This window comes from Cucumis sativus, chromosome 6 (assembly GCF_000004075.3).
Source record: "Cucumis sativus cultivar 9930 chromosome 6, Cucumber_9930_V3, whole genome shotgun sequence".
Classification (NCBI taxonomy): domain Eukaryota; kingdom Viridiplantae; phylum Streptophyta; class Magnoliopsida; order Cucurbitales; family Cucurbitaceae; genus Cucumis; species Cucumis sativus.
Window position 1 is genome coordinate 857623 of NC_026660.2, and position 22703 is coordinate 880325.

General features: G+C 32.8%; 4 protein-coding genes across 4 annotated transcripts; 2 read left to right on the forward strand and 2 right to left on the reverse strand.

The window, feature by feature from the left end:
• Positions 1-1075: 1075 nt before the first annotated feature.
• Positions 1076-2420, reverse strand: LOC105435980 (AT-hook motif nuclear-localized protein 15). The gene has a single exon (XM_011660079.2). The coding sequence runs from the start codon at positions 2041-2043 to the stop codon at positions 1303-1305; it is 741 nt and encodes a 246-aa protein (XP_011658381.1). The 5' UTR covers positions 2044-2420; the 3' UTR covers positions 1076-1302.
• A 1414-nt stretch (positions 2421-3834) lies between these two features.
• On the forward strand, positions 3835-6148 carry LOC101217576 (thylakoid lumenal 15 kDa protein 1, chloroplastic). The gene is made up of 8 exons (XM_004138433.3): positions 3835-4027; positions 4108-4224; positions 4299-4394; positions 4493-4565; positions 4664-4725; positions 5089-5170; positions 5725-5785; positions 5873-6148. Exons 1-8 carry the CDS (start codon positions 3845-3847, stop codon positions 5922-5924), a joined length of 726 nt encoding a protein of 241 aa, XP_004138481.2. The 5' UTR covers positions 3835-3844; the 3' UTR covers positions 5925-6148.
• Positions 6149-6341: 193 nt separating this feature from the next.
• On the reverse strand, positions 6342-9651 carry LOC105435737. The gene is made up of 3 exons (XM_011658089.2): positions 8475-9651; positions 6861-7406; positions 6342-6764 (listed from the first exon to the last, which is right to left on the reverse strand). The coding sequence occupies exons 1-3, from the start codon at positions 9312-9314 to the stop codon at positions 6660-6662; spliced, it is 1491 nt and encodes a 496-aa protein (XP_011656391.1). The 5' UTR covers positions 9315-9651; the 3' UTR covers positions 6342-6659.
• Positions 9652-20152: 10501 nt separating this feature from the next.
• Positions 20153-21982, forward strand: LOC101220425 (probable protein phosphatase 2C 24). Its single transcript, XM_011660080.2, has 3 exons — positions 20153-20781; positions 20891-21271; positions 21372-21982. The coding sequence occupies exons 1-3, from the start codon at positions 20425-20427 to the stop codon at positions 21840-21842; spliced, it is 1209 nt and encodes a 402-aa protein (XP_011658382.1). The 5' UTR covers positions 20153-20424; the 3' UTR covers positions 21843-21982.
• Positions 21983-22703: the final 721 nt, after the last annotated feature.

Genomic DNA, 22703 nt, shown 5'->3' on the forward strand with positions numbered 1-22703 from the left:
TATTCTTTGTATTTTATTACAATTCAAATACTCTTCTTTTATATTTTATATTGTTTTTCGAATTTAGTTAAATAGTAATCTACTCTATCGTGGAATATGTTATCAATATTTACTGTGAAATATGTTGACATGCCTATGTTAGTACACGATGTTTAATGTGACTAAGCACTTAAAGATCACATTACTTATGTGATGGTATGTGCATACTACTTTAAGATTTATTATTTGACATGCACATGGAGTGCATACAATATCAACAAAGTAGAGATATCGAAGTTGCAAAGTTTTGGATTAGTTACCTAGCTCGAATTGATCAACGATCTAAATAGTTCTATTTTCTATCATTTGTCAATAGAAAAAGAAAAAGGAAAAGTAAAACTAAAATATGGTAGACATTGAAAAGAAAGTGCAATAATAGAGGAAGTCCAAGAGAGTGGGATTATAATTAGGGTTTAGGCATTATTTGTGGTTGTTGAAAGAAGAGACATATGGCATTCTCCATTGCGGTTTTGTCAAATATATTCACATACTATTTTTGTTTGTATTAGTCCAATAATGAATGTATATATATATTTTTGTTATTTTGCATTTGGGAGCTTCGAGATTTATTATTATTATTAGTAGGGTAGAAGAGATTGGAGATGGGAGATTTGATGAGTATGTGTTTGGTTGGTCCCATTCACTTTTTAAATTCTACTTTTCCTTAGAACTCTCTTCAATATTCCTTCCCTTACTATATGTATTCTATATATTTACCTTATATTTTCAGATAATTCATTAATATTATTCAATCATTTCTAATATCCTAAAAACACGTTTTCAAATATGAGAACTAACAATGCAACAATACATCTTTTACTCTAAATATAATGCTTTCAACTCTTTGTTGCACTCAAATACTTAAGAAAATAAAATTGTATACGACAACTACTCGAATCTCCTCTCCAAAACTTTAAACTAATGAATGAAATGACATCAAAAACAGTAAGTCAAGGAATTAATGCACCCATCTATCCTTCTTTCTTTCAGTTTCAATGTATCATCCACATTTTCACATTCAAACCTCAAACTATAATTATTACAGTAATACAACATATATTTAATATACATATTATTGATCACTATACACAAACGATCCCATATCTTATCAGACAAAACCCATGAATTTCACAACACAAGAAAACATATTTTCTAACCATGATCAACAAATAATGACAATTCATGAGTACAAAATATTCAAAAAACCAACAAAAGGATTTGTTAATATGAAAACCCAATTTTTCATAATATATACCATTTGATTTAATAAGATGGAGGAGGAGGAGGAGCCCAAAACGTTTCTTGTGAAATTTGAGTGTTAGGAATCAAATTATGAACTCCCAAAGAACTTGCTGCTGCTAATGATGATGATTCTCCCATTGAATTCTTGTTTCCATTAATGTTTTCTTCCAATTGCTTATCCTCCTCTGTTTTCTCTTCATTTTCTTCCATCGGCAATTTTTCATACATAGCATTGGTAAATGAAGCTGCAACTACTACCACGGGGCCGGCGGCTATTATGGGGCCAGCGACAAGGCCTCCGACGACACGCCCTTGGTCGCCAGCGAGATAGACGGTCAATGCGGAAGTTCCGTGGGGGGAGGGCGTGGGAAGGAAGGCGCCAGAGAGAGACAAGATCTCGAAGCGTTGGTGGAGGGTGATGACGCCGGGGGGTTGACGGAGAGTGATGTCAGTGACGAGGCCGGTGGCGCTGAGAATGGAAACCCCACGGCGGCGGCGTTGGGTGAAGGTGAAAATGGAGTCGGCAATGTCGGTGGCGGTGGCGATTTCGAAAACGTGGGTTTGAAGGGTGTTGGGAGTGATTTTGGCGATGAGAATCGGTGGCTTCGGCTTGTTTTTGGAGCCTCGTGGCCGGCCTCGTGGCCGCCTCTTGGGTTTAACTCCATCCCCATCTTCATAATTCTTAGTACTATGTTGTTGCTCTGTTTTTTGAAATTCAAGTGGTGTGGTTGGAAGATTCCCAATTCCACCCCAATTCGCCATATCCAGAGAAACGGAGAAGTGGGTTTGGGTTAAAATGGGAGAAGGGAATTGAGAGAATCGATTGAAGAAGATGAATGAAGAGAGTGACAGGTATTGCAGAGAAACATTAAAGAATTTGCAGACATCTCCCACTTCGAAAAGTTGTTTTTGTTTTTGGGTAGGGGGAATGTTGAAGTTGGAAGCTTAATTAATTGAGGGAATAAACATGGATTTGGATATAAACAAAAGGGGGATATAGTTTGCGTTGGGTTTAATGAAAATGAAAGTAAAATAAGAATGAGAGATGTGTGTAAATGTGTTTGATGTCAGTGCAATGTACATCGAGATGGGGAGCCCCAGGGAAGTGAAGGAAGATAGCACGGGAATCTACGCTCTTCCACTTCCTTACTTCACATTATTGTTTAATGTTTGGTTTCCAAACCTTAAATTGCTTCTTTAATCTCTCAAATTTAACACTTCTTCCTATTATTACAGCATTTCAATCTGGTGCCTACGTGAATCTATTCAAGAAAACAACTCTTGAGATTGTGTGTCTAAGGGTGGTAATTTCATGAATTATGAAAATTTTAAAACTGTATTCCTCTTCTTTGGTACTTAGATCTTGTTTTTGGATGATTATTCAGTTTCTATTTTCACTTTACTTATTTTTCAGTGGTCGAGTGAGTTGGATATATGTTTTTCTTTGACATGATCATTTTAGGAGTGATTTTGGACTCAACGATATAATTGACATTTTGAAATAACAAAGTATGCGAGTCAAAAGAAACAATTAAAAATTGGTGGTAGAGACTGACCCTTTCAAGAGGATGACTTGGCCGGTCCAATCCACTGTGCGAAGCCGACCCTTGCCAATCACCTAATATCTCCCAAGGAAGGCCCTCGGTTGGTGTCGAGGCCGACATTCTCCATTAAGTAGATCCCGACCTATTCAACTTAAGAGATAACTTATCTTATCTATGATCAGAAAACTCATATCAAATTACTTATAAATAAATCTCTTATGACTCCATATGAGGTAACTTACACTTTCAACTTCCTCTATTTTATAATTCTCTTATTAGGCATCAACATGTTTTCTTCTTTAAATTACAAATTTAACTATTGGTGTTACGTGAGGGTTATGTTCGCTTTTTCTTGCCCAAAGTTTGACATCAACGCATTTGATGACATGCAATGCTGGTAGTGAGACGTTGACATTTTTCCATTGAAACGTGCATTTCCCCATGCCTTTTCTCAACACATTATTGGTTTATGTGCACTTGTAAACTTTAGGTATTGCCTTGGACAACTCTCACTTCAATTTTATGTTTAAAAGAACTATAAATTTTAGAGAAATAGTTTATAAATAGCCCAAAAGGAAAAGAAAAAAAGAAGAAGCAAGGAATGTGCTTTATATATAGCAACGGTACACTACATTGATATGAATATTGTAACTAAGAGAACAAAATGTAGGAGCACGAAAAAGGTTAATGCAAGTTTATTCGAGTAAAAAAGACTTAAACTTCTCAAATATGAAACTCATAATAGATAAGCTCGATTTTTTTATTTTTTTACTAGTGTCTCAAATATTTTGTTGTGATGAATAAATTGTGGTACTATTCTTTAGTGTTATCTAATGTTTATTAGATTACATCTTCGTTGTTAAAAGAGCATCACATCACCCGACCCGACCCATCAATTAGTGAAAAGTAGTAGTCTTCGGGTAGTACCACGTGGCAGAATGTAGGTGGAGAAAGGAAGGGAAGTAAGATACGAACAGCTGCACTCAAACAAAACTCATAATCCTTTTCCAGATTATCCAATGGGGGTTCGGTCGGTGGTGACATTATCGGTTATCCAATTCGAAAACGAAAACAAACTTTTGAATTTCAGCTTTCCGGAAATGGCTCTGCTCAATGCTTCATTATGTTGTTCCACTCCCAAAATTCCTTCAAGATCTCACCTCCTTCTTCCTCCCTCCATTTCCCTCCATTCTACTTCTCAGGTAACCTCCCCTTCTCCCTTCCCACTCCCATTTTCTTCTCCTTTATCTTCCAATGCTTTCATTTTACCCACTATATGAAGGTATTCAACCAACAACTTCAAGCTACAAGGAATTTCGTTCTTTCCCTTGGACAACCCACTTTCCTCGCTTTCGTTTCTGCCTCTTTGTTCCTCGCCGATCCTGCCCTAGCTTTTAAGGTTCATTTCCTCATTTTCATTCTCATTTCTCTATTGTATTGTACTCTACTGTATGATTGATTTTTGGCTATTAGGGCGGAGGTCCTTACGGAGCTGGGGTCACTAGAGGTCAGGATCTCTCTGGGAAAGATTTCAGTGGGAAGACCTTAATCAAGCAAGATTTCAAAACGGTTTCAACCGAAGTTTCATTATTTCTATTGTTTCTACTTGTACTACAGTAATATGTGGTTGTGACATTGCTTTTATTTTTCTGTTTCTTTTGTATTAGTCTATTTTACGGCAAGCTAATTTTAAAGGTGCCAACTTATTAGGTGCTAGCTTCTTCGATGCTGATTTAACAGGTTTAACTCATTTTAATCAACTGCATACTCTTATAATTCAGGATTTTCTATCCAGTTAATGCTGACTTCTATTATTTCTTCCATTGTCTAATTGTTAGGGGCGGATCTTTCAGATGCTGATCTCAGAGGTGCAGATTTTTCTCTTGCCAATGTTACCAAGGTGGTGATTGTTTGATATGTGTGCAATTAAATGCTTCTTTGTTTAATCTTTAGTTTGCCCCTTTTCAGATTTTCAAATTTGAATGATTGTATTATTATATACATAACAAGTTAGTTAGGACTGGAGGTCAAATTTTGCAATCTCAGTCTTGAATGTTAAAAAATTTGCTCAATTACGATAGGAAACTACTTAGCAAAAAGTATTCATGTGATACAACAACCACGAACTTTGTATGCAGTTTGAGATGCAGAGTAACCTACAGTTTTTATCTGCGGTTTTACATGCAAGCGCTGTGCTTTGATGTTAGAAAACAGTGAAGTTGTAACTTTATACTGAATGGTTGTTTTTTTCTGCTTTGAGCAGGCAAATTTAAGCAATGCCAACCTTGAAGGTGCACTGGCCACGGGAAATACCTCTTTCCGTGGTTCAACAATAAACGGCGCTGGTATGGAAACCCAACATCTATTTTGCTTTTAGTATCTCATCGGGGATCCTCTTTTTTTTTTTATCCGTTTACTCTCTCTCCCCCCACGTTCAATTAATACTTTATATATTTTCCAAAGGTACTCTATACATATTTGAAAGCTTCTATTAGTTCATTATAAGACCTAAAAGTCGAGTTTAGGAGATTTGAAAGGCGAGAATGGCCAAGATTGATCTTAGATACACAAATAGAATCTGATTCTCTTTTTCATAGTATATTTCTTGTAAACCCAACATTTATGTGCTTTTAGTATCTCATTGGGGATTCTCTCATATCCATAATTATTTTAGATGCCATGAGGCATTAACATAGGTTATTATTCCAACCTCTCTATGCTTCAAAAGAAATTTGACTTTTAGGCATTTAGCTGAAACTAATTTTTGTCAGCAATGTTCTTAGACGAAAGAGTAATAGGAAAATGCAATTCAACTAACAATGAATATAATTTTCTGAAAACTAACAATGGGGTGGTTGTACGAAGAAATACTTGTGCATAATTTACCTCATAATGGCAGACTTCACTGACGTGCCATTGAGAGAGGATCAGCGGGAATACCTTTGCAAAGTTGCAGATGGGTAAAAACAAATTCTTGTGTTTATTAGGTTTGACTGTAAATGGTTCATGATAAATAGAACAGGATACTTATTCATTTTTGTCTACAGGGTAAACCCAACTACTGGAAATGCAACCCGAGAGACCTTGCTCTGTGATTGAGACTCAAATTAGATGGCAAGCTATTGAACTACAAGAATCGTACAGATCAACTTAAAAATGTATAAAGTTTTCAATAACAATATCAGTATATCCAATCCAATGAGTTCAATTTTGTCATTCATCTGATCATGTCTTATTATTTGGTTTGTCTTTGTCTGATTCATAAAGCTTAACGTAAGTAACATGTTCAATAACACATTGGATTTCTTTGTTATTGAATTCAACACCCAGATCTTTACAAACATAGCCCTGTTAAAATTAAATTCAGATTTTACGAGGCGTAGGATTTGTTGTACAGAAACCATAACTAGAAACCGCTAGAATCCATAATTTGCCCAGTTGGTAATTATTACTTCAACCCACTAATGGTAGGAGCAAAAGTTGCAAAGCTCCATCACAAACTACAAAGTGCACACATGTTTAAAACGATTGGCTTCCTCCCTCCAATTCTTTATTGTTTATTCCACTGCAGAAAAATTGTGGCTTTTACCAACTTTAATAATGCAGCTGTTTTTGTCTTACACCACTAAGCATGTGTTCATTATAATATGACTATACTATATTAATCTCTATTACAGTTTTACGAACCAGATTAATATTGTTCTCAAAAACTAGTTCTAGTGGAAATGCTGATTTTTCTTTTTTTTTTTTTGTATTTAGAACTGTGATATTTACAAGAGGGCAAATTAGCCATCGTTATTCTAGACCTAAAACAATTCTTCCAAAAATGAGAATCTATGTGGTTATTGTTTCACTCTTTTTGCATTTCCTAAGCCTAACCCAGATATGGTCATTGTCTCCCCACTTGTCCATAATCTCGCAACACTGTCTTTGTGGTGCCTGTTCAATCAATTAAATCGAAAACGTCAATCACATGACAAAATGAGAAAACTGTAAATGAGTAAATGACTGTGAAGAGAGCTAGAGATCAATGACCTTCATCCATAGCTGATTGTCCATCTTCATTGAGGAGACAGTAACTTGTTTCACTGCCATGACCCGAGCGTAATCATTTCTCTCGCATTCTTTCTCTTCCTTCACCACAAACCTTTCGTAAGTGGTTTTGGTACCCCTTGTGTCCACCTCTTGAACTTGCTTCAAAAAATAAACAACCGGTCGCCAGCATGGGTCGGAGCTCACAGGTCGTGTATTGAAATCGAACGGTCCATCACTTGAGCTCCTCCATGTCTTGAACGTCTGAAATGGAATCTGCATATCCGTAGCTGTCACCATGAATGGATATATCTGAACAGTATAGCCCCATGCCACGGAGATAGACCATTCTTTACTCCGATCATAGCAGACAGTTTGCTGAAGGATTCGGCTCGAGTCAACTCGATATGCTTGCATAAGTAAATTTAACGAATCAACCCTGGTTTGGTTTGGAAACAACGGCTCCACATGATCAAGGTGATGAAGTGATACAAGTGGTGCCAATGGATGCGCTGCCAATATCCCATATGGATGACCTCGAATATCAAACTGCACAAATTTAACTTGAAATCAATCATATTCTAAAAAATTAAACATGTGCTACTTGAAGATTTGAGCACATTTGAACCTCTAACTCTCAAAGAAAGTTGTAGAAACCAATTATCATAATGAAATTGAACGGCTATGCATACAACTTTGCACCATGGTATATTTTGATTTTATCGAGTAGTAACAAGATAGTCCAAAAGGCTGAGTGATATAAATTTGACATTAGACTCGGAAAATAAGAAGTTCTACAGTATAACAAAGTGACGGACCAGAGAATAGTACAGCCCTCGAAAGCTTAGTAGCTTACAAAAAATCATAAAGGATGAAGACAGACAAATACAACTTCCAAGGTCCTTCAATCCCAACCTTTCCGCCGGATACAATACAGAGAAAATGGTCTATTCAATACCTTGCCATCCAGAAGGAAGTCAATTCCCAAAAAAAATTAGATTAATTAAACTTGACGTCCACTCATAAATGTGAAGACAAATCTATAATTGTACATACTTTTCTAACTTTAACCATTTCCTCCTTTATTTTCAAATTTTCAGAAAGATACCATTAGAAATATTGCAATCACATACTCAAATTATTTACCAACATAACACAATGAAAAATAATTTACAAATAAATTATAGTAAAATTAAGATTATGCACTTGGGGTCTATTATTGATCAAGTGCGCCATGCAATTATCTAACTATAAGACGTTATTGAAATTAGCTTTTATTTACTAAGAAACGTCCTGATATTTTCTTCTGATATAAATTAAAAGTATGTCCACTTGGTATGAATCCATCTCCCTTTCTAATACAACGATAACAAACATTCAAACTTTCATTGAATTGTATCGTTTAATTAATTCAACACGCAATTATAATATTCAAATGAACTTTCATTCAAATAATATGTGTCCAAAAATTTGTACAGCGCTGACCGAGTTGACCAGTCTGAGGTAGTCTCGTCCGCAACCTAACTACACGTGTCATATTGGTCATAATTTAGGTTCTTTAAACTACTCAAAATTCGCCACGTGGATTATAATTCAAAAGTAAAAAAAAAAAAATACCTGATGAAAGCCACGTTCTGTTGTGAGTGGAACACCGAGCTCCGCAATGCAAGCCCAGACCCTTTGATCAGAGCCGTAGAAGAAACTGTAGCGATGAAGACAACCGTCCATTACTTTGACCAACTGGGCGGCTAGTGGGTAACTGATCGCAAACCCTCCGCCGCCGAACGCCATCCCGTAAGAATGCATCTGATCTTGCTCAACACTCTCCGAGTTCCCACCAATGTAATACATCTGAGTATGATCATATTTCGCTAAAACCGTAACTAAATTCTCCGTGAAAAACACCGTATCATCATCTCCCATCACAAACCACCGCACGTTTTCTAAACCCAATTTATAACTCTCCACAACAATCCTAGCAATTCGAACCGCCGCCGACCTACACGAATAACCCGACCCAAAACACCACTCCGACACCTTATGTGGAACCGGGTTTCCGGTTTCCCCCGGTTTACTATCGAGCCAAGCGAACCCACGGTTCTGATTCCGGTTCCACCAGAGATTGGTGTAGAGACTTCGGTCTTTCCACGTTTGAACCGAGGCGCCGATTCCGAATACGATGTGGGATATGTTGGTGGGGGAGGTGGAGTTCTTGACGGGGTCGTGGACGGCGGTTTGAGTGCGGCTTGGGAGTATGAACCGGTGGGTTTGAGAAGTGAAAGATGAACGGAGGACGAGGGATATGGAGGCGACGAGACAGAGGAGGAGGCCGGCTCTGGCTAAAAGAAGCAAGAGATTGGAGAGTTTTTCTGGGAATGAAAGGGATTGTTTGAAAGAGTGAAAGAGAGATTGATTGGGTTTGGAACCGGTTTGAATCGGTGGATTGTGGGTTTGCATGGTGAAATGTGGAAGTGAGAGGGGAAAAGCAGAAGAACAGGGGAAGAAAGAAGAAAGAAAAAAGAAGAAAGAAGAAAGAAGAAAGAAGAAAAGAAGAAAAGAAGAAGAGAAGAAGAGAAGAAGAGAAGAAGAGAAGAGAAGAGAGAGAGAGTTGGATTGAAGGAGAGAGAAGGGTAAAGTCGTTAGCTTTTTTGTAAATTACTTTAATGGGTTGAAATTTGATCGATAAGAAGAGAGAATGGAGAGTGATTTTTTTGGGCCGGAGATTCTTAAAACTGCCAACAGGGTTTTCCACTACAAAATCAAAACACTCTGTTCTTTTTTGTTTTTTATTTGGGGGTTTAAACGAAGTTGTTTTTAGTTTTTCTTTTTTCTAAATGGATTCTTGGCCACTTTGTTTTTGGTAATCAACTTATTCCCTTTAAACACTTTCCTATTCTTCCATCTCTTTCTTCTCTTTTTTAACACTTATCTTGTCTTTGCTCTCCAGATCAATAGCATGTTCCCACAAGTTACCAATTTTTTTTTAGTACGAAATTGAAATTTATTTGGTGCCTGCATGATTGAATACTCCATATTAGTTGGCAGTCAAATTAATTCCTTTTTCGAGTTGAAAGGTGTTTAGGGGATCCTAATCAAATTGGTTTTTACTATTCGTCAAGCGTTTTAGATTCCATTTGTATCACACAACTCATTTTGTTTCTAATTTTCAGTATGCAATCCATAACTAAAAAAACAAGAAATTTGCAGACTCCTTGAACAGTTACCGTAATTCTATAAGCATCACCAGAAATCTTTCCCTATCTAAACCTAAACTAATTCCTTTCTTTTTTCTTGTTTAAACTTTAATTAAACTGAAAACAATAAAAAGCTAATTATGTAACTTAAATAGGAAAAAGTGGAATTTGTTTAAGTTTAAGAAGAAAGAAAAAGGGACTTTCCGTAAGCATTTTTAGTTGAAATCTTTCAGTAGTTTTTGCTTCTTCTTTTTTACTTAAAATAGTTCAAAATTTTACCAATTTTTTAGACGTAAGTTATATGTTTTTTTGTTTCTGTTACTTTCTTTTTGTTAGCATTCTTATTTTTTAGATTTTTGAAAAATAACATTCAGAACTAACTAAAAAAGTTGTTCTCAATCTAAAGGGAAAAGTATATAAGAGAAGGAAGATTCATCTTTATGAAAAGAAAAGAGAAAAGAGGGAGCATTCTCTTGGTTAAAGGAGCTCAAAATCAACTGTATTGAAATTATTTTTAATTAATTTGGGGGAGAAACTCTTTCCTTTTATGTTTGAAATTTGGATGAAAGGAAATTTCATTTCCTAACTATTTAAAATCGAGAAATGCAATAAGTGACAAAAATTGAGAGGAAGAGAAGAGAAAGAAGACCACATTGGTGAAGGGTTGTCAAACAAGAAAATAATGATAATAAAAACAAAGAAAGGGACAAGAAGAAATGCCCAATTCATCAACCCCTATTTTGAGAGTAACTGCTCATTACTTAACTTTTAATCTTTTATTCCTAAGATTTTGTTCAACTTTTTAACGAAAGGATGAAACAACTTTTGTATTTGACAAGATGGTAAGTTGATGTTTTATCGATAACTTGAAAAATCACTTTATCTTCAATATTTTGGTTGTCACTCTTTAAAAATATAGGAAAGTAATAAAATAAGAAACACAATGTTTTCGACTAAAATATAATTTAAACAAATTATTTACTACTATAATATAACTTAAAAATGTGTATGAAAGGGATATATACCAATATGTTTTGATAATCTTATTCTAATTTCTTTGCAATTAGTTGAAATGATTTGTGTGACAATTAAGCTTTTTATTTACACTACATCTTCAATCTTCAACCTTCCCTTATATTAGTTAACAAAATATTTAACCTCCATAAAAGTTAATAATTTATTGATAATGTAAACACTATAACTAAATATATATTATTAAAAAGAATTAATTCGATCCTTTGGTTATAAAGTGAAGACAAATAATAAATAATATATTTATTAGATAATTTTGTAAAGTAAGAAGAAGAATTAATTAGGGTAGCAGTTATTGTAATAGTTAAAAGTACATATTAAATGCTTAAATTGACCATATTGATTGTGAATGTTGTGTTAGGCAATGGTATTTGAGGGAAGGACACTTTAGGTTTGTTGTGGAAAAAAAAGGGTAAGAACATATCATCCATCAAAACATTATCTTAAACAAGAAAAAAAAATTCCATTCAATCTTTTATCAATGTGTTATATATGTGTTTATTGATATTTTCATGTTTTTATAGATTTGGTATGGAACGTGACATCCTACGAATCTAATAAATAAATAAATAAATATTTAAAGAGACATTTTTGTTATTAGAAGATAATAAAATATCTATTAATTAATTTAAATTTAGGGTTTGTTTTGGAAAGTTTTAAAAATAAAATATTAACAATAATTTTTTTTGTCTTTTACGAACTTTATGAATTTATGTTTTTTTTTTAAAATTCCCTTGTTTTTATAAGTTTTTTCCTCACAAATACTAATTTATATTTTTATAGAAATTTTGTTTCGTAGAATTTTGATTTCAATATCTTTATTGACATCTATATTTTTTAATTTGATTATAGTTTTTTATTTTGAAATATAGTTATATGTTATTTTTTTTTATAAAAATGTTTTTTCTATTTACGATATTAATTGACGTGGACAGTTCTGTCGATGTAATGTCAACAACGTAGTCAAAGTAAAAGACGACAAATTTTAGCTACGAAGTGTGTACACACAAAAAAAAGCTTACGCAAAATCTTTATCTACATTTTTTAAAAAATTTGTTCACGTTTTTTTTATTCGACAAAAATCAAAATTCTTGGAGTGAAGTTATGGATGGTTTAAAGTTATTATTTTTGAATTTATTTTTACTATAATCTTGGATATTAATTAAATTTAAGTCTATGGAAAGGTTTTTAAAAATTTATTTACACAAATATTGCATTACATATATTAAAATGATGTTTTCATTTATTTTTATCTAGAAAATGAAAAGGATGTATTTTACATACAATGACATCATTGTTGTTTGTATTATTTTATTTGAATCAACAAAGTCATATAATTAGGCTGAAGAAAAAGAAAAAAAAAAAAGAAGAAAAAGAAAGACATATAAGACATCTAAGAACATTAATTTAAGGCTCTTACTGTCATTTCATATAGATGGAGTTTAGGATTGATAGTCTAAAAACGAACATGGACATTGAATTAGGTTTAAGAAAAATAAAGAAGTAGGGCCTCTAAGTCTATGGACATTAATTGTAGGAGACTTTTCTTTTTTCATTGTGAAAATAGGACGGACCCAAATAATAAACTTTTGACAATAAGGTTGTTTATAAAGACAACTTTTATATCAATTAAATTAGCATTATGTTCATCATTTAAAAAGTTTACTTTCGTTTCTCTTTGCGTAGGATTTATGTCATGTTTATTCTACAAGACATAATATTTAAAAAGCGAGTTGCATTTCATTGCGTTTGGTGTTGCTTATCGGTGTTCTACACAACCGTACTGAGATATGAAATGCATTTCTAAATTTGTAACAAAGCCTATAACTTGAGTAAGTAGCGGAGAATGCTCAGTTGAATTATAGTTGAAAATTACGTAGGAATATTGTTACTATTATCTTATGGATTATTACAATCATAGAATTATGAAAACGTCATAATTACTAATATCGTAAACTACTAATATCGTTATTAGTTTACGCTAAAAAGGTAACGATGAAGGTAAGATAAATTACCTTTGGAAAATCTTTAAATAAAAGTAATGAAAAAACAATTCAATTTTATTGATTACACTTGATAAAAGCAATATTAGTCTTAATTGATTTATTATTATCTAAAAAAGAACATCAAACACATGAAATTAGGGTTAAGAGAAAAAAAAGAGAAAATAGGAGGTAGAAAAATAATTAGGGGTGTATATTAGTCGGATTAGAAAATAATTATGGACCAACCTAAAGTATTTGACGAGACCGACAAAAAAATGAACTCTATTGATTCAGTATGCAAGAGTCAACCCAACTTAAAAAATTCGAGTTGGGTTGGAGGGTTGGTTTTTTTTTGTTTTTCATCTCTCTATAATTTAGACAATTTTTCATATTATTTTTCAACATACAAGGTGAGCAAATTGTCATTCAAGGTGATATTTTCTAGTAGAAATGAAGATAGAAAGCTTTAGAGATTGAGCTCTTGGGCTAATTCTGGTGTTTGTTCGATCGGAATGAAAGACAGAAAGAGTTAAGAAGCCTAAAACTTGGGTCATCTCGAGGCTGACTTTGGCTGAGATTAGAAACAAAGAAGAGAATTATATAGATATATATATTTTATACTTGCACGATCTGACTAACAAGTTCAACTTTTTTTTTCTCCAATTTTCTAACCTAACCCAATTCAATCCAACACAAACTTTAATGGAGTCGGCTAATTTGAAATGGTGGCGCTATTGATTTTTTTTTACACCCCTAAAAATAATAGCATTAATTAAAGGGACCCTTATTGTCATTTCATAAGTAAAAGTAGGGCCTACTTTGTGTAAGAGCCTTTATGGTTCTTTGTAATGTATACATACCCTACTTCTCCTTGCTCCTTACTTCTTTCCACAATTATGTTCCCAAAAGTACCCCTCTCTTCAGTCTGGGCCACAATGGTCTTTTTCGTAATTTGGTTTTTTCTTCCCTTCTTTGTTTTAATATTCAAGTCAACCAATAAATTACCAAAATTAAAATCAAACACTACAACTCAATCTTATAGATTTATATACAAAATCTACAATTGATGAATACCTAAAATGATGGAAAGTTGAGTGAGATTGACATCCACTATCTTCCTTTTGAAATGGAAAGGTTAGCGTACCGTTTAGGCCTTTCTACCCATACCAAAATAAAGAGACGTGAAAATATGGATTTATGCGTACAAAAGAGTTCAAAAGACAGATAATTTTTGTGGACATGACCGGCTTCCCGTATGCTTCCGTTTGGGCTTTTTATGTACCATATAACATTGCCAATTGTCATGCCATCGTATATGAGGCCCAACCAATCATATAAATTTAGTCCATCAATGGTAATGGCAAGTATGCATTGAGACGCCATTTTTCTTTTTTTGTTTAGTAACTTTGTGGACTATAAATTTGGAAGTGCTTGTGAACTTTACCTTTCCGTTCAACATTTATATAAATCTATCATGTATAGTTTATAGAATTTAAAATTTTATAATAGTTGGTAAATATTTTACAACAACCTAACCTTTTAAACTTTTTTTTCTTTTTGTTGATTAAGGTATTATATATTTAACTACAAAACTGTCTAATACATTAATACCATTTAATAACTATTTTGTTTTTAGTTTTAGCTTCTTGAAATTAGGTCTACAAACCTCATTTACACGTTTAGTTTTGATATTTTAAAAATAGTAAAATAAATTAAAATATTTAAAAGTTATAAAAAACTTTTGGTTTGTGTGATAGAATTTAAAATTTTTGTTATAAGTTATAAAATATTTTGTAAATTTTTCTATTTTTAAAATTTCTATCTCAATTTTTTTTAATCTACTTGTAAAATTATTTTAGAAAGCCAAACCAAAAGTTAAAAAGAAAATTAAATACTTGGCATGTTTCTATTTCACAAATGAGAAGGAAAATATTACAACAATTTCTTAGAAAATATGGTTCAACTTTTAAAAACCTAAAAAATGAAATACGTATATAAATGAAATTTTACAAAAAAAAAAAAGAAATAATAACAAATGGTAAAATATTTATCATTTCCAAAACAAAAAAATGAGACTACACGTGCTTGCTTGTGAGTAATGTTTTTAAAACAATCATGTATTACCGTTTAAATGGATAATCTACAGTCGTTTAGATCATGATACACAATAGTGGAGTTCTTTTGAACGATAGAAAAATTGCCTCGGTTCTAAATGATTGTGTTGACTATGCTAAACAATTTTGTTAACTATGGTAAACGATAATTTAGATTATATCCACATGATTGTGTAATTCTTTTTAAACGATAGAAAAAGAACTCCAATTTTAGACAACTGTGTTGGCTATGATAAATGATTGTTTAGATTATATTAACACGATCCTGTAGTTCTTTTTAAACAATGGAAAAATGACTTTATCTTTAAATGATCGTGTTGACCATGTTAAAATGATATTTAAACGATATTGACATTTTTGAATATGAGGAAGATGATGTAAATTTAAAAATTGTTCTCCGAAATAACGAAAATGAAATATAATATTTAAACATAATCTATAAAAATTAAACTTAAATAAAAGGCAAAAAAAAAAAAGAAAAGAAAAAGAGGTTAGAAGGTGAGACACATAAAAAAGAAAGCTTAGTTAGAAAATGGATGAGTTTGATTCGGCGTGTGAATAGTTGGGAGTTTGGAGGTTTATGGCACGTGTGTTAGCAGAATCAACAACAACAAAGCGGTAAAAGTGGTAATGCCCCAATTATGCCACGTATTACCTTCCTTAGATATATAATATATAATTAAGAGAGTAAGCGAGAGAAATAAGAGGCGGTGGGCTTAGCAGGAGAGCCACCTCAGCATTCATACCTTCTGCCTGTTCGCCTCTCATTCTGCCACCTCGCCTTCCAACTTCCTTCCTCCTTCTTCCTAAACAAAACTTGCTTCTTCTTATTTGTATTTATCATCTATCTATTCATTCCACTTTAATTTCTTTTTATATCCTTTTATTTATCACCTCTCCATTTCTTTTTCATTGTTTTCTTAATCCCACTTATTTAATTCTTGTAATTATCAATTTAATCCCCTTAATTAACATCTTCATCATTCTCCTACTTTCATTTTTATATTAACAATTTACTCTTTTCTAATATTTAACTTATAACTCTTTATTTAATCAATATACTTTATTCATTACAAATCATTCATTAAAACCATATTAATTAATTCTTTGTTCAAAATCAGGTTTCCTCCGCTACTCTTTCAATATTGAAGAATTTGAAATAGCTTCATCTACCATCATCCACCTGTGTACAAATTAATTATACAATCTTAGTACGTAAAAAGACATTAAAAATCCTATTTACTAAACTTAATTTATATCGTATCCATATTTTCATGTTCATTTATATTTCCAGCAATGATGTTGATTCTCACCAAAGTTCTTTTGATTATTCATTTCCATCTCAATCCTAACTTTTTACCTAAATCCCTAAGGTTAGCATGAATGAAATTAGAAGAAATCACATAGAAGGGTATTGGTAGCATTTCACTTTGCCTTCTCATTTCCAAACTTGGATTAACAAGTTTAGCTACTCTCGTTTACGACGACCCATACAAATAATAGCGATGTTAATTGTATACTGAATAAAACCACACAAAACAACGTAGATTATTTTTCGTATATTATTGTATTGTTTAAGAGAATCTCCTCATTTTCATTTGATATTTAAAAATGAAAAATTACGTCGATAAAAAAAACACATTAAAAAATCGTTCATCAAGTTTATTTTTTTAAAATTTTTTTCGTATAGTGTGAATGTGGAAAAATTAAAAAATTATTATAGTATTCTAGAGACTAATAACCCTTTGTTTCATGAAAGGTAGAGATCATTCAAAATTTAATTAGATGTTTAGCATATTTACAAATAATTATATTTATCTTTTATAAGAACATTTTTAATTTTATGTTCTATATATCAGGGACTTAATTTACTTTTTAATTAGATAAGAAATTCAACCCTTAATGTGTCTTATTAAACCCAATATATGATTTAATATCTAATAAATTCACTCAATATAAAAATATTATTTAAATAACAATTTATTTTATAAATATTTACCAAAATATCACAATTTATCTATGATACAAACAATAGTCCTTTCCACCGTTAGATATACTATTCAAAATTCAATTAATCATTTACCAAACACATTTACAAATTTATGGGTTTATTAAATGAAAAATAGATATATACTTTCTCAAAGTTCAAAACCAATTCAAAGCAAGTATGAAATTTCAAAATTATTATTTTTTAATTGAACGAATATTATACAACAATAATAAACAAACTATTTGTCACACGTCACCCCACATATCCATTTGTTTGTCTCATGAGACGCTATTCGACTTGAGCATCCTTGACACGGTTAAATGCCAAAGACTCTCGTCTTAACTTCCTTAACTTCTTTTAATCGTCGAACACTTCAAAAGTACTTTAGGTGATTGAACTTAATGTTGGACAGATAAAACAAACTTTAAAATTTTATTATCAACGAGACATTTGATACAACTATATAAAGAAAAAACACTTAACCAAAATACAATAACACTTTAAACGATTGGCAACTTCTCACCTAGCAAGTCCAAACTTCCTCTCCTCTTGACCTCAACACCAAAGTGATAACATGCAGAAAAGTTGTCAAAACTTCACTTAACTTACGCGAAGACTTTCTTTTGAGAGCGTTTAGACTATAGATTCTATTGCAAACTCTTTTTTTCTCAAAACTTCATCGTAAATTAACTTCTTAATCGCAAAAACTTATAATAACCAGAAAAAAATTTATCACTTAATTATTTTCGCGGATTTATTCAAATGCCAGTTTCTTTAATACTTTTAGCCGAATATTACTTCATATACTCAAATTAAAAATGGGTTTCACAGTTTACACTTCATAGAAAATTATTCCATTTTGTATGAAGTATAAATATTATGTCTGTTTTATTATTTTTTATAATCTTCTTTTTTTTTTTAGTAAAATTCCCCTTTTATTTTACTATTTAGATTTTATTGAATTGTAAATAACATGTAAAACACATACAAACGACATCAAACCTCAATCAAGGTGCATCACCTAAGCAGTTGTACTTGATTATTTAGAGCATTAGATAATAGTTTAAGACATTTCAATGAGATTATATATGGTCTAAGCTTTTAAGTTCAATATTATAGAAGTTGTTTAATGTTACACCCCGCTCCAAGAAACTCTATGCTATGAAGTGGAGACGCAACCGACTAGGCATTCTACGTGAGGTTCTCTGGGAACAACAAACTAAACACCTAGTGAGTGAAATTAAGGACAACACAAAGAAATTCAACACCGAAGCAGACGAATGAAAAACAAAACTTCATTTATAATTTGATGACAAGATACATTATGTACGTTATACAATTTTTATTACAAACCCATTAAACACAACTTAACATAATACTTAGACTTTTTCGGCCTAGCTAACTATATGCTATGCGAGTTGATAGTGGTCACTACCAAATGATACATTTAAAGGGGCACAATAGACGAATAAGACTGCAATAGTTCAATACTATTTGTCCTTTGCTACTTGGAGAGGAAAAATAAGACAAACATTTGAATGGTTAGACACAAATATCTTATGAGTGAGATCTTTTACCAACACCTTTTGATAAATCAAATTTTGCCTTAACGCTACATAGACAATTTGTCAATCGAAAGATATAAACATTTATGTCAGTCAATCATCATATTTTAGAGATTAAGAATGTTTATTGAAAGCGTTTAACATTTTTCATCATCCTGATTTTATCATTCGTAGAATTTTTTTTATTGAAATAATTACTTTTCAAGTTCTTCACCACCATTCGACTCGCGTCGTATGCCTCTCACCTATCGTATAACTATCTTGCATAAACATTTTGCACGTTCAATTAAGTCTTTGTACCCCTTTCCTTAGCTCAAACGTTTACCACACTCTTTTGCCAAGTTGCAGATATGTGTAGTAAACTCAACGCATGCATTTAGCAAGTCCATCAAGTCCATTATGCAATAACACATCTTCCAATTTTAGATTACACAACAAGCAAAAAGCATCTCATACCAAATCACACAACAAGTATGAGGCATCCTATTCAAGATCACACAATAGGAACAATGCATTCTACTCAATATCACACAACATGAATAAAACATATTATCCCAGATCACATAACAAGGATAAAACATTATATCACATAGGGTACAAGGATCATCTTATTTCAACCTTAGGAAATTTCACGCATTCTTCATTATTTTCAACGATAACACTAACAATAATATCACTGAAATGCAACACAAGACTAAAAAAAAAATGCTTTCAAAGCATGTCTTCCACGTAAAAAAAATACTTCTCTTACATTCAAAATAAGACAAGCATTTTAAGAGTTGGAAGGCACGAGGAAAATCATATGGTCCATGGCATGGCTTAAAAAGAATATGTATATATATATATATAAAGAATTTAAATACATTTTAGAAACCGTGTTTATATTCTGGAAACATTTGGTAAGAACCACTCACAATCACAATTAGTTAGCTTCTCCACCTAGCTCCTTACCCAAGAGTTTAGTTGTATTTTCTTGCGATCTTTGTTGGATGCAATTGTGTTTTGGATCTTTAAGAACCTAAAAAATCTTCTAACTTTTCTCTTAAAGAAGCTTAGGGTAAAAACAACTCAAAAATGATCTGAATTCCTCTATTTATATGCTTTTCTAAGTGAAATATTCCAAGTTGGAATGATTACTTCTTGTGTATATATATAAATAGACTTAAAGTTATAGTTTCCAATGTACCAAAATAATAAGCACATAGATTTTCTTGTATCCCATTAAGAGAAAGATCCTATTATCGACCTGAACGATTTTAATCGAAGAAGACAATAACATTTTTATAACCATGTGACAATAGTCATTTTAGAGTTATAATCAATTACTAATGAAATCTAGTATATAACTTATTTTTCACCCTTCAACAGGAATGATCTATTATATAAATTTAAAGTATCTACAAAGGGTAAGAGGTTGTTTGTATTAGCAAGTTCAATGTACCCTCAAAATAAGTGCCTCTTCTACGTTAATAATTATTGGGTCAAATTCTAATTTTCGTTTCAAACCCCCAATATCAATATGATATGAGCTTAATGAATTGGTATTTAACTGAACGCGTGATAGTTCAATAGATTACAAAAGTGGTGTTTAATTAAACCCCCAACTTCAAAACTGGCTGATCTTTGGTTTAATTCTCCAGATGATTCCTACCCCTCTCCTCCGCCAGAATCTCGACCCCGACGGAGAATGGACTTTCTTCACCTCAAAGGCGCCTCCACCGCTGCCGCTGCCGCTGCCGATAGTACAACCAGTGCTTCGTCGTCGTCGTCGTCTGGTGGACGCAAACGCCGCAGTATGCATTCGGTTTCAAGGAGGTGTGAAAATGAAGAGCATGAAAACAGGGGACAGAGGAAAGATGATGATGATGATGAAGATAACGTTGTTGTTGATGATGATGTTAAATATGGAGTTACTTCTGTTTGTGGAAGAAGAAGAGAAATGGAGGATATGGTTTCTGTTCATCTTTATTTTACTAATGAAAAGAATCTACCCCAAATTCCCATTCACTTTTTTGGGGTCTTCGACGGCCATGGCTGCTCTCATGTAAACGGAGCATTCATTTTTCTGGTTTTAATTTGTTGAAGTGAATGATGAAATTGATGATTTTGATTAATTGGGTCTTTGAATTATTTTTAATTGTATATATTTGAAGGTTTCGATGAGCTGTATGAATCGAATGCATGAAATAGTGAAAGAAGAGATTGATGAAAACGAATTAGAAGAAACAGAGGAGTGGAAGAAAATAATGAAGAGAAGCTTTAGGCGTATGGATGAGGAAGTGATGAAGGAGTACTCAAATAATATTAAACAGAGAGATGCTGCCGTTGCCGGCTCCTCCTCCTCCTCCTCCTCCTCCCACAATATTAGTTGCAGATGCGAACTCCAAACTTCTCATCAATATGACACCGTCGGATCAACTGCTCTGATTGTGTTATTGATGCCCCATAAGCTCATCATCGCCAACTGCGGCGATTCCCGCGCCGTCCTTTCCCGGAAAACTACTGGAATCCTCCCTCTTTCCTCCGACCATAAGGTACTCTATTTTAGTGTGTTAAATTGACATTTTCTTAAATATAGAAGAACGGTGAACACAGGTGGAAGCTAAGTTAATTCATTTAAGATAAATTTTGCAGCCGGATCGACCAGATGAATTGTCGAGAATAGAATCTGGAGGTGGGCACGTGATCCATTGGGAAGGGGCGAGGGTGTTGGGAGTTTTAGCAATGTCAAGAGCGATAGGCGACAGTTCTTTAAAACCTTACGTAATATCAGAGCCGGAGGTGGTGGTAATGGATCGAAGAATGGAGGATGAGTTTATCATACTGGCTACTGATGGCTTGTGGGACGTCGTTACAAATGAAACTGCGTGCGACGCAGTTCGAACATGCATGCGAGCACAGCGAGCGTCCTCGTCGTTGTCTTTGTTAGAAGAATCATCTGGTTCTATGGGCGGCGGCTCTGACAAAACATGTTCTGACGCCTCTATCTTGCTGACAAAGTTGGCGATCGCCAAGCATAGTTCAGATAACATTAGCATTGTGGTTATAGATTTGAGAAATACACATCATCATCATCATCACCACCACCACCACCACCACTGCTAAAGCATCGAGACTAGCAACAGATTGAATTGGAATTTTGTTTTTGTTCTTCTTCCTGTTTTGTTTTGTTGGTTGTTTTTCATTATAAATTTCATTTTGGGGTTGTATTTTTAACAAATGTTTTGAAATAAAATAAAATTGAACCCATATGTTTGGATTATGGCCCTCTTAAGTACACAACCCTACCTTGAAAGTTGATACACTTCCCATTATGTCATGTGAAAAAGGAAATATTTAGATATTTGTTTGTGTTACGTTAAGTTATTCAATCAATATTTGTCGTATATCAATTTTTTCTGTTGAAACTTGTAACAACGAGTTTGGCTTAAATTGTACTTAGGTATTATTCTCTCAAAACAAAACATTTTTTTAGAAAAAATTTAAACAGTTGCTTGTAATTAATTTTGATTACCATTAATAATATTCTTTTGTTTCAACTTTTTTCTAAAATATTAATGATGACTATTTGTAAAAGAACGTAAAAGATCAAATTGATGAGTGACAGATTACTTTGTTTTTGGAGAAGGATATATGATGTAAGTTCATTCCATGGTTTAATTTGAGTAGGCGTATCACCATTTCCTTATCTCACCTTCATCTTTTAAGGAATCAAGAGTCTTGTCTTCTCCATTATTCTCTTGATCGTAAATAGTTCAATTTAGCAATGTAATGTGGTATAGTTAATTTTGAAAGAAAAAAAAAATGACGTCCACTTGGATATATCAATCAATTTCTTTGGTATGACAAAATTTTCCTTTAAAGCTTTCGAACAAAAATGTTGTTTCTGTTTTCATATAGTGGGCCTTTGAAGGGAGTGAGTTCTATGAATTAGATCGAGCTTTTCCCACTAGGCCACTAGCTCTG

Excerpts from the sequence above, each read along its gene's own strand:
- LOC105435980 (XM_011660079.2), bottom strand. The coding sequence starts at position 2,043 with ATGGCGAATTGGGGTGGAATTGGGAATCTTCCAACCACACCACTTGAA.
- LOC101217576 (XM_004138433.3), top strand. The coding sequence starts at position 3,845 with ATGGGGGTTCGGTCGGTGGTGACATTATCGGTTATCCAATTCGAAAAC. Across the intron at positions 4,028-4,107 it reads CCCTCCATTCTACTTCTCAG|GTATTCAACCAACAACTTCA; the intron begins GTAACCTCCCCT and ends CACTATATGAAG. Across the intron at positions 5,786-5,872 it reads CTTTGCAAAGTTGCAGATGG|GGTAAACCCAACTACTGGAA; the intron begins GTAAAAACAAAT and ends TTTTGTCTACAG.
- LOC105435737 (XM_011658089.2), bottom strand. The coding sequence starts at position 9,314 with ATGCAAACCCACAATCCACCGATTCAAACCGGTTCCAAACCCAATCAA. Across the intron at positions 7,407-8,474 it reads CAGAACGTGGCTTTCATCAG|TTTGATATTCGAGGTCATCC; the intron begins GTATTTTTTTTT and ends AAATTTGTGCAG. Across the intron at positions 6,765-6,860 it reads ACAATCAGCTATGGATGAAG|GCACCACAAAGACAGTGTTG; the intron begins GTCATTGATCTC and ends TTGATTGAACAG.
- LOC101220425 (XM_011660080.2), top strand. The coding sequence starts at position 20,425 with ATGGACTTTCTTCACCTCAAAGGCGCCTCCACCGCTGCCGCTGCCGCT. Across the intron at positions 20,782-20,890 it reads ACGGCCATGGCTGCTCTCAT|GTTTCGATGAGCTGTATGAA; the intron begins GTAAACGGAGCA and ends ATATATTTGAAG. Across the intron at positions 21,272-21,371 it reads CTCTTTCCTCCGACCATAAG|CCGGATCGACCAGATGAATT; the intron begins GTACTCTATTTT and ends TAAATTTTGCAG.